This window comes from Oryx dammah, unplaced genomic scaffold (assembly GCF_014754425.2).
Source record: "Oryx dammah isolate SB20612 unplaced genomic scaffold, SCBI_Odam_1.1 HiC_scaffold_22, whole genome shotgun sequence".
Classification (NCBI taxonomy): Eukaryota; Metazoa; Chordata; class Mammalia; order Artiodactyla; family Bovidae; genus Oryx; species Oryx dammah.
The window spans coordinates 41,662,480-41,674,833 of NW_024070206.1; the positions used below are offsets into that span (position 1 = coordinate 41,662,480).

Sequence of the window (12,354 nt, forward strand, 5' to 3'; positions counted from 1 at the left end):
TTCTTTTTAGTTATGTTTGTTTTTTTTGTTGTTTAGTGAAATCATACAGTATTTATCTTTCTCTGTGTGGCCTATTTCCCTTAGCATAATACTCTCCAAGTCCATCCATGTTGTTACAGATGGCAGATTTTATTCTTTTTATGGCTAATACTCTGTTGTATACATATACTTTATCCATTCACCTATTGATGGACACTTATGTTGCTTCTGTGTCTTGGCTATTTGAGTAAATAATGCTGCAGTGAAAACAGGCATGCATATATCTTTTCTAATTAGTGTTTTTGGTTTCTTCAGATAAATACCAGGAATGGGATTGCTAGATCATATAGTAGTTCTATTTTTAATTAATTGAGGAATCTCTTGATTTATTGAAGAGTCTCTATACTGTTTTCCGTAGCAGCTGCACCATTTACTTTCCCTGCAGCAGTGCATAAGTTTTCACATCTTCGCCAGCACTTGTTTTCTTTTTCATAATGGCCCTTCTGACAGGTGTGAGGTGATATCTCAGTGTGGTTTTATTTTCATTTCCCTAGTGATTAGTGATGTTAAGCATCTTTCATGTGCCATCTATATGTCTTCTTTGAACAAATGTCTATTCAGATCATCTGCTGATTTTTTTTAACCTGGTGGTTTGGTGTTTTATTGAAGAATTGTATGCTTGTACTGTTTTGATGGCTATAGCTTATAATAGAGTTTGAATCAGAAAATGTAATGCTCCCATCTTTGTTCTTCTTTCTCAAGGTTTAGCTATTCAGGCTCTTTTGTGGGTCCATATAGATTTTTAAGATTGTTTGGTCTATTTCTACGTCTAAATTTATTTTTACAGGTTAAGGACTCAAGCTGTATTTAAGTCAAGAGAACTGGTTGCTAATAAAGAGATTGCTAAACCTCGAGAGCTCAGTCTGGATGTGAATGGGAGTGCCTCTGGACCAAGGTAAATTTGGGCGGTTGGTGAAGGTACAGTATATAGGACACAGATCTTAAGGATATGCTTGGTATGTATTTACAGCTTCATACTGGTAAATCTAGTTTTCTGATCATATGTATAAATATATTCACATTATAAAACTTTGAAAAATATTGATAAGTGTAAAGAAGAAAATAAAAATCTTTCATAATCCTTCCATTCAGAGATAGTCCTTTGAACCCTTTTTCCCATTCTGTCTCTTTTATAATATTATTTTCTATAATACAGTAGGGATTATGCTTATACTGAATTTATTTTTTGCTTTTTTCAGTGTATCATAATTTCTGATATCCTTTTTAATGAAAAACTTGATGTTAATTCATTTAACAAATATTTATTGTGTGATAGCTATTACTCAGTATTTATTAATTAACCTATTATTAGAGAATACAAGGTTTTAGGTCTCAAAGAGTTGGACATGACTGAGTGACTTTTGCTTTCACTTTCGTTATAGATTATGCTTTGAAGAAAATTTCTGTAAATACATTTCTTACCTTATCTCCACCGATTTCCTGGGCATAGATTTCTGTAAGCAGAACTACTAGCTTACATGTGAATCCTTTTAAAATTCATGATTCACATTGCCAAATGGCTTTTCATAAAAATTAAATCAACTCAAACTCCCAAACCAATGTTTAAGAATGCTCTTTTCATGAAATTTATTATAAAGAATTTTTGGCCAATATTGTTTCAAATACATTTTTTTCCTTATTCTCTTTATCCTCTCCTTTTGGAACTCTGTTTACATGTATATTACTATAGATCTTTACTCTGCTAACTTTTGAAAACCTATTTTTCTTTATTCATATTGAATAATTTCTGTTGATCTATCCTCAAATTCATCAAGTCTTTTGTTGTTTCTAATTTGCTCATAAGCCCACACAGAGATTTTTTTTTTTTTTCAGATACTGGATTTTGGGGGTTAGAATTTCCATTTGAATGTTTGTTATACTTTCTATTTCTGTGTTAAATTTTTCTCTTTTATTCATTACAAGTGTATTTGTTCCTTAAACTCTTTGTCTGCTAATTTTAACACCTGGTTCATCTTGAGGTTTGTCTCCACTGATTGAATTTTCTTTGAGTTGGTCATGTTTTCCAGTTTCTTTATATGTTTAGTAATTTTGAATCATTTCCTGGTCATTGTGAATAACTCTAGAATTCAGTTATACAGGCATATCTCATTGTATTATGCTTCACTTTACCGTGCTTCACAAATAATTTTATATTTTACAAATTGAAGGCTTTTGGCAATCTTGCCTCAAGCAAGTCTTTCAGCACCATTTTTCCAACAGCTTTGGTCACTTTGTGTCTCTGTGTTACATTTTGCTAATTCTGACAATGTTGCTAACATTATTATTGCTGTTGTTGCTAATAGTAGTAGTAGTATATTTGTTACAGTGCTGGGTGATCTTAGATTTTACTATTGCGAAAGGATTATGACTTGCTGAAAGCTCAGATGATGATTAACTAGCATCTTTTTAGCTATAAAGTACTTTTTAATTAAAGCTTGTCATTTTTTTTTAGACATATGCTGTTGCATATTTAATAGACTGCAGTAGAATGTAAACATAATTTTTATATGTACCAAGAAACCAAAATATTTGTCTGACTCCCTTTTTTGCAATATTCACTTTATTGTGGTGGTCAGGAACCAAAACTGCAATGTCTTCAAGGTATGCCTGTATTTATCTGAACAATGGTAATATTTTGTGTACATGTGGGCAGTTAATTTAACTGAACTCCAATCCAAGTTCTGTGTCCCTGGAGTAATTGGTGATGATAATCACTGTTGAGTTATTTTAACTTTAATTGTGATGCTTGAGTCTGCCCTGATCATGGGCTTCCCTTGGAGCTCAGCTGGTAAAGAATCCACCTGCAATGTGGGAGACCTGGGTTCGATCCCTGGTTGGGAGGATCCCCTGGAGAAGGGTGTAGCTACCCACTCCAGTATTCTGGCCTGGAAAATTCCACGGTCTGTATAGTCCATGGGGTCGTAAAGAGTTGGACAAGACTGAGAGACTTTCACTTTCATTTTTCAGGATGCTTGAGTCTGCTCTGATCATGTATAAGTTCAGGGGTCAGCCTGACCTGGCAAGATTGTTACATAGAATTAAAGGCTTTCCTATTTCTGTCCTCTCCAAGATTTTTCACTTTTTAGCTCCTTTCGTCAGCCTATACTCTATCCTCTTGTTCCTTAGGCCTGCTTTCAGCTAAAAACCATTAAAAAAATTGGGAACTCACCTAGTGCCACTGTTTTCTTTCAAGTGCTGATCCTCTAGCAGTTTCTGCCTGCTGTTGGCTACACCGCTTTTCAGTGTGTTCAAGTTATTTTTTTCCTCCCAGAGTTTATAGTTGTTACATATAGGAGATTTGGCCTTGTAGAAGCTCCTCAACCATTATCAGGAACAGAACCCAAGAATTGTTGTTTTTGTACATTTTGCTATAATTAATTTTTTCAGTTGTGGTAAAATACACATAAAAGTTACCATCTCACCCATTTTATAGTTTACTGTTAAATAATAGTAAACATATTTACAGTGTTGTGAAGCCAGTCTCCAGAACTCTTTTATGCTGCAAAACTGAAACTCTGTGACCATTAATAACTATCCTTAATTTCCTCTTACACCCAGCCCCTGGCAACCGCCATTTTCTTTTCTGTTTCTAGGTACCTCATATAAGTAGAATCATGCAGTATTTTTGCTTATAATTTATCATTTTTATTGAAGTATAGTTGATTTATAATGTTATGTTAGTGTCAGGTATACAGTGAAGGGATTCAGATATGTGTGTGTGTGTATATATATATATATATTATATTTCAGATTCTTTTTGTGTGTAGGTTATTACAAAATATCAAGTATAGTTCCCTGTGCTATGCAGTAATAGGTCCTTGTTTCTTTTATATATAGTATTGTGTATATGTTACTCCCAAATTTCTAATTTGTCTCTCCTCAGCACCTTTCCGCTTTGGTAATCATAAGTTTGTTTTCTATGTCTGTGATTCTATTTCTGTTTTGTAAATAAGTTTATTTGTATCATTTTTTTAGATTCCATATATAAGTAATACCATAGGACATTTGTTCCTCTCTAACTTTCTTCACTCAGCATGATATTCTCTAGGTCCATCAGTGTTGTTGCTGGCATTATTTTATTCTTTTTTATGGCTGAGTAATACTCTGGTGTGTGTGTGTGTGTGTGTGTGTGTGTGAGTGTGACTGTGATGTGGTATATAGCAGACATCTTTATCCATTCATGTGTCAGTGGGCATTTAGATTGCTTCTCTGTCTTGGCTATTGTCAATAGTGCTGCAGTGAATATTGGGGTACATGTATCCTTTCTTTTCTGTACTGTTAATATCACTTTTAATTTTTAAAATTTTCACTGGAGTATAGTTGGTTTACAATACTGTGATCGTTTCAGGCATACAGCAAAATAAATCAATTATACATATACAGATATCCCATATAGGCCACTACAGAGTGTTGTTGACTAGAGTTCCCTGTGCTATACAGTAAGTCCTTATTAGTTACGTATTTTATATATAGTAGGTGTGTATATGTCAATCTCAATCTCCCAATTTCTCCCTCCCTCCTCTTACCCACTGATAACCATAAGTTTGTTTTCTACATCTGTCACTCTATTTCTGTTTTGTAGATAAGTTCATTTGTACCCTTTTTATAGATTCCACCTGTAAGTGACATCATGTGCTATTTGTCTTTTTTTGCCTGACTTACTTCACTCAGTACAACACTCTCTAGGTGCATCCATGTTACTGCAAATGGCATTATTTTGTCATTTTTATACTGAGTAATATTTTATTGTATATATGTATCACGTCATCTTTATCCATTTCTCTGTTGAAGGACATTTAGTTTGCTTCCAAGTCCTGGGCTATTGTAAATAGTGTTGTGATGAACATTGGGGTGCATGTATTGTTTTGAATTACGGTTTTCTCTGTGTGCGTGCCCAGGAATGGGATGGATTGCTGGGTCATATAGCTCTCTTATATATATATATAGAGAGAGTCATCTTTATTAAGGTTCATGATTACATTAGAAACTGACATGGATTTCTTTAAGACAAGCAAATTCTCACGGGCACCTGCTTTCCACTTTTGAGGATGATAAAGAGGTCAATATCTTAATGTTATTACATCAACTTTTTACCAGATAGGAAACCTGAAAAGGTCTCTTGGGCCTTCCAGGTCACTATACTCTGTACAGACCTGGCCATATAGTCTCTTGAATTTACAATTTGAAATTTGCAGTTTCTTATAAATTCGATAAGTTCCTGGGCAACAGAACACTATAACTCTGCTGGTTTTTAAGGTGCAGTTCCAAGGTTAAATATTGCACCTATACATTTCCCTATACATTTCCAAATCACCCAGGCTTATCTTTCCAGTAACGTATTGCTCATTTTACTTGGTGTTTTAGATGGTAAAGAATCTACCTGCAAGGCAGGAGTTTCTAGGTTTAATCCCTGGATCAGGAGGATCCCCATGGAGAGGGAATAGCTTCTACTCCAGTATTCTTGCCTGGGGAATTCCATGGATAGAGGAGCCTGACAGGCTACAGTCCATGGGTGTCCCAAAATTTTCACTTTACTAATCTCCCTGTCAAAGAAAGACCCCAAAGCATTGCTAACTACAAAGTTAAGTGAGGCTTCTCTTCTCTCCCCAGATCAAGTTGTGTGTGGAATCCCAAACAGAATGCTAGTTCCAAGCGCATAGGCCAATAGTCTCTCCGGAAAAGCTCTTTTTAGTTTTTGAGGAACCTCCATACTGTTCTCCATAGTGACTGTAGCAATTTACATTTCCACCAACAGTGTAGGAGGGTTCCCTTTTCTCCACACCCTCTCCGGTATTTATTATTTGTGGACTTTTTGATAATGGCTGTTCTGACTGGTGTGAGGTGGTACTTCAGTGTAGTTTGGACCTGCATTTCTCTACTAGTTAGCAGTGTTCAGCATCTTTTCATGTTCAGTTTGGCCATCTATATGTCTACTTTGTTGTTGTTGTTTAGTCACTAAGTTGTATCTGACTCTTTACGACCCCGTGGCTGAGCCCATCAGACTCTTCTGTTCATGGGATTTCCCAGACAAGAATACCGGAGTGGGTTCCATTTCCTTCTCCAGGTGGTCTTCCTGACCCGAGGATTGAACCTGCAACTCATGTTTGGCAGGCAGATTCTTTACTTCTGAGCTACCTGGAAAGTCTGTATATAGTCTTCTTTAGAGAAATGCCTATTTATATCTTCTGCCCATTTGTTTATTGGGTTCATTTTTGATATTGAGGTGTATGAGTTTGTATAATTTGGAGATTTATCCCTTGTCAGTTGCTTGCAGATAGTTTCTCCCATCCTGTATGTTGTCTTTTCTGATTTTCTTTGCTGTCCAAAAGTTTTTGGGTTTAATTAAGTCCCATTTGTTTATTTTCATTACTTTAGGAGAGCGACCCCAAAAGATATTGCTATAATCTGTATAAGAGCATGTTCTGCCTATGTTTTCCTCTAAGAGTTTATCGTGTCCTGCCTTGCACTGGCACTCCACTCCAATACTCTTGCCTGGAAAATCCCATGGATGGAGGAGCCTGGTGGGCTACAGTCCATGGGGTCGCTGAGAGTTGGACACAACTCAGTGACTTCACTTTCACTTTTCATTTTGATGCATTGGAGAAGGAAATGGCAACCCACTCCAGTATTCTTGCCTGGAGAATCCCAGGGACGGCAGGGCCTGGTGGGCTATGGGATCACACAGAGTCAGACACGACTGAAGCGACTTAGCAGCAGCAGCCTTGCACTTACTTATACCATTGTATATTCTTGTCTCCTTTGTCACAGATTAATTCATCCTAGGTGCATGGGTTTATTTCTGGGCATTTTATCCTGTTCCATTGATCTATATTTCTGTTTTTGTGCCAGTACCAAGCTGTCTTGATTACTGTAGCTTTGTAGTATAGTCTGAAACCCTGGAGTCTGATTCCTCTAGCTCCATTGTTCTTTCTCAAGGTTGCTTTGGCTATTTGGGGTCTTTTGTGTTTCCATACAAATTATAAAATTTTTTGTTCTAATTCTCTGAAAATTGCCATTGGTAACTTAACAACAGTTGCATTGAATCTTAGATTGCCTTGAGTGGGAGAGTCACTTTAATGACCCCGAGTCTTCCAACCAAGAGCATTTTATATCTTTCCATCTGTTTTGTCATCTTTGATTTCTTCCATAGGCATCTTACAGTTTTTAGAGTACAGGTCTTTTGTTTCCTTAAAGTGAAAATGAAAGTGAAGTCGTGTCCAACTCTTTGTGACCCCATGGACAGTAGCCTACCAGGTTCTAACGTCCATGGGATTTTCCAGGCAAGAATACTGGAGTGGGTTGCCATTTCCTTCTCCAGGAGATCTTCCCGACCCAGGGATTGAACCCAGGTCTCCCACATTGTAGGCAGATGCTTTACTGTCTGAGCCACCAGGGAAGTGAACTTTGTTTTCTTAAGTAGGTTTATTTTCAGGTATTTTATCTTTTTTTTTTGATGTGATGGGAAATGAAATCATTTCCTTAATTTCCCTTTCTGGCCTTTCACATGTAGAAATGCTACATGTTTTTGTATATTAATTTTGTATCCTATAACTTTACCAAATTCATTGATGAGCTCTAGTAGCCAACTTGTTGGAAAAAGACTCCAATGTGGGGAAAAACTGAAGGCAAAGGGAGAAGGGGGCAGTAGAAGATGAGATGGTTAGATAGCATCACTGACTAAATGGACATGAACTTGAGCAAACTCCAGGAGAAGGTGAAGGACAGGGAAGCCTGAAGTGTTGCAGTCTTTCGGGTTGCAAAGAGTTGGACACGACTTGGCAACTGAACAGCAACAGCAGCAGTTTTCTAGTAACGTCTTCTCTGATTGCTGTGGCTAGGACTTGGAAAACTGTGTTGAATAAAAGTGGTGAGAGTGAACATCTTTGTCTTTTTCCTGATCTTAGGGAAAGTGCTTTCAGCTTTTCATCGTTGAGGATGATGTTGGCTGTGGGTTCTATTGTGGCTTCTGTTATGTGGAGATAGGGTCCCAATATTTGTCTTTTTGTGGCTTGCCAAAGTTTCATTTTATTACTATTGAAATCAAGCAAGTACATAATTTAAAAAGTCAATTGTTTAAGAAGGCTTGTGCAAAAATAGTGGGGTGCTCTACTACTCCTTTTTAATCTCAATTTCCACTCATTTGAGATAAAATTTTTCACTGCTTTAGATGTTTTTTAATCTATTTATTCTAGTATTTATATCCGTATTTTAAAATATCAGACTTAGGCAGGCATTAAGTATTGACTTTCTGCTATGAAAGATCAATTAGTTAGCTCTCACAGGTAACAATCTACATGCTGTCTCCCTCTTTTCTTCTTTTTCCCTCCCTTGCTCGTCTCTCTCCTTCACTCTTCCCCTTCCTCTCTCCCTCTTACATACATACCCACACACATACTATTTCTTTTGTCTACTTAGTATAGCTATATCACAATTTGTTTGCAGTAAAATTATAGATATTTTCTATATACCTGAGCCAGCTACTTTAGAGTTATTAAATTTAATTTTTAGATAATTAATTGTTTTTTTTCCAGAGTTTAGAAATGCTTTAATTTTCCTCATTCATTTATTAATTCACTGAAATATTCATAATGTTCCTCACTATATTCTAGGTACTTTCGAGACTTTGGGGTAATATATCAGTAAACAAAACACCAAAATTTCTGGCCTTAGAAGTGTTGTGTCTTTCCATTCCCAAATTCACCCAGAAAGTATAATTATCTGAATATGTTCAGATATATCAGTTATTCTATCACATCTCTTTTTATTTTTTTTAATATTTCCTCTTGGGGCCTTCCATAGTTCTGCTCTATTCTGAACTGGTTTTTCTCTAAGCTTGCTATTTAGACATTTCATCCTGAAATTTTCCTTATCCATCATCCTGGAAGTTTTCTTTATTGTTCTGTGCTATATTCCTCTTTTGCTGGTTCACATGTCCACTTTTTGGTTTATACTCATCTTCCTTAATCATGTCCTTCAATAGCTGACAAGGAGTACAGAAGCAACAATTTTTTGAGACTTTATATCTCTAGAAAATGCCTTACATCTTTCTTCACATGTATAGTTTAGCTGCATGCAATTAATGTTCCTCCGAGGAGATTGAAGGTTATATTCTATTATCTTCTATTTTCTAGTATTACCATTAAGAGTTTGGTGCAGTTTGATTCTTTATCCTTTTTATGTGACCTATTCTCCACTGTTCTCCATGGACACTATTAAAGTCTTACTTTCTTTGCATTATTCTAAAAATTAATGCTGATGTGTGTCAGGTGGGCTTTCTGTCATTTGTTACACTATTAGCCAGATGTTGAATCTCTTGGAATTGCTCGTTTTCTTTTTTTCTCTTGTCTTTCATATCTATGTTCTTTTTTATACTTTCTAAAAGACTTCTTGAAGTTTATTTTTTAATCTTTCTGTTAAATTTTTTGTACTATTATTTCCAAGAACATTTTATTATCTAAATTTAAAGACAAATAAAACACATGCATCTTGCAGGGTTTTTTCTTATCTTTGAGGGTTTTAACAGCTCTTAAACTTTCTTGTTCTTCTAAAGCCCATTGTGTCTGTTTTCAACAAGTTCAAGTTTCCTTTTTCCGCGTGTGTCTGATGATCCATTTATATTTGCAAACAAAACAGTGAAAAGCTTTTGAAAGTTCTCAGTATATATAAGCAGGGCTTGTCAACTGATCAACTTCAAGCCAGCTTAAAACTCAGCATTTAAAAAACTAAGATCATGGCATCCAATCCCATCACTTCATGGCAAATAGAGAAAAAGTGGAAAAAGTGACAGATTTTATTTTCTTGGGCTCTGAAATCAATGCACAAAGTGACTGCACCCATGAAATTAAAAGATGCTTATTCCTTGGAAGAAAAGTTATGACAAACATAGACAACATATTAAAAAGTAGAGACATCATTTTGTCGACATAGGTCCCAATAGTCAAAGCTGTGGTTTTTCCAGTAGTCATGTACAGATGTGAGAGTTGGACCATGATGAAGGCTAAGTAACGAAGAATTGATGCTTTCAAACTGAGAGTTCCTTGGACATCAAGGAGAAGAAACCAGTCAATCCTAAAGGAAATCAACCCTGAATATTCACGGGAAGGACTGATGTTGAAGCTCCAGTACTTTGGCCACCTGATGTGAAGAGCCAACTTGTTGGAAAAGACCCTGATGCTGGGAAAGATTCAAGGGAAGGAGGAGAAGTGGGCTACAGAGGATGAGATGATTGGATGGCATCACCAACTCAATGGATGTGAGTTTGAGCAAACTCTGGGAGATACTGAAGGACAGGAAAACCTTGCAGGCTGCAGTCCATGGGGTTGCAAAGAGTGGACATGACTTAGCAACTGAACCTCAACAACAACAACCATTTAGCCAGCAGATATTTCAGTTTTGATTTTTCAAATTTTTCAAGTTTCGATTTCAAATTGAACTTATATGTCTGATTTCTGGGCTTTTAAAATATTGCAACATCTCTTTATTTGTTGTCCTTTCCTCTTTATTTCTCTGTAACCTCATTATTTTTGTCTTTTTTTTTTTTTTGTCCTTTTACAATTATTTGAGAAATGTCAGAAAAGAGTAGAGGTTTATTTTCAGTCAGCCATGTAAATTGGCTCTCCAGTGGTGATTTGTATAGTTAAGGAATATTTGGGAGTTTGATATAAAGATGGAATCCTATTTAATTTTCAATTATTTAGTATTCAATTAAGATGAATGTTTTCCTACATATTTATTAACACTTTGTGTTTCTTTGTAGAATTTTTATTTCCTGACTATATCCATATTTTCTGTGTAGGGGGTTTTATATTTCTTCTTTAGTTAATGTGTAAGAACTTATTATATTTGTTTTTAACTTAAAATAATTCCTTACTTATTCTTAGTGCTACTCATGTTTACCTATATTCTTCAAATACTTACTTGCTTGCTGGGGTAGGGAAAATATTTAAAATGCTGGTAAGTCAAAAGAAAATAAAACATACCCATGATATCATCTAGAGGTAATCCTAGTATATAGCTTCTAGGTATTATTTTTTTAAAGTATGTGATGCATGTTTATATTATACATTTTGTCTTATAATTCACCTTATTTTTAGTTAAATGTTATCTAAATTTCAAAAGAACAGTGCTTTTTCTATAAAAAGTAAAACATCCAAAGACACATGAAGAAAAAAGCAGTCATCTCTCGTTCACTATCCTGTTCCCTATCCTGACTGTCTTGGTAGAATTAGTCTTAGCACTCTAGTGCTTATTGTTCTATACCTTTTTTATGCTTACATGTATTAATATGTGTGCTGTGCTAAAAGTCATTTCAGTCATGTCTGACTTTTTGTGACCCTTGGAACTGCAGCCCGCCAAGCTCCTCTGTCCATGGGATTCTCCAGCAAGAGTACTGCAGTAGTTTGCCTGTACTCTCCTCTAGGGGATCTTCCCAACCTGGGAATCAAACCTGCATCTCTTATGTCTCCTACATTGGCAGACAAGTTCTTTACCACCAGCACCACCTGGGAAGTCTGTTTGAATATATACAGCATCTATGTACATTGAGATCAAACTGAACTCATTAATCTTTTTAAATTTCATTTAATGATGTTTTAATGGACATTTGTCAGGTTCTTAGAGTTTTTGTAAAACTGTGATAAGCAGAATTAATTGTCCTCCAAAAACATCTGTGTTCTAATCCCTGGAAGCTCTGAATATATTACCCCTACATGACAAAGGGACTTTGCAGTATGATGGATGGGATAGACCTTGAAAGATGGAGATGATCCTGGGTTATCTGGATAGCCTGCTCATTCTAATCACATGAGTTCTGAAAAATAAGGAACCTTTCCTTACTGTGTCAGAGAGATAAGACAAAAGGAGGAGGACAGATTTGAAGCTTGAGAATGACTCAGCCTGCCCTTGTTGGCTCCAAAGATGGAGGAGCACTGTGTGACCAGCCAAGGATTGCAAGGACCAGCCAAGGAAGCTTGGAATAGTCATCATCTGATGACCCACAAGGAAATAGGGATCTCAGTCCTCAAACTACAAAGAACAAGGTTTTACCAGAAACCTGAGTGAGCAAGGAAATAGATCCTCCCCTACAACCTGCAGAAAGGAACATAACCCTGCTGACACCTTGGTGTTAGCCCATGAGACCTGTGTCACACAGGACCATCTGTAGTCAGACTTACAGAATTATAGAATAATACATTTGTGTTGATTGAGTCAGTAAACTTGTAGCTTGTTATAGTGGTAAGAGAAAGCTAATACAAATCCTAACTTATTTCCTATAAATGGGTAATAGTTCATGACTTCTATATACACTGTAACTTA

The 12,354-nt window shown here is 36.0% G+C and overlaps 1 protein-coding gene across 2 annotated transcripts in view; it reads left to right on the forward strand.

Annotated features, from left to right (window-relative positions):
* Positions 1-12,354, forward strand: part of KIAA1328 (KIAA1328 ortholog) — a 413,466-nt gene that overhangs the window by 265,335 nt on the left and 135,777 nt on the right. For both annotated transcript variants that reach the window (XM_040264880.1, XM_040264881.1), the window contains one exon: positions 827-934. In XM_040264880.1, coding sequence (XP_040120814.1) covers positions 827-934 — 108 coding nt within the window. The remainder of the gene's footprint in view (positions 1-826; positions 935-12,354) is intronic.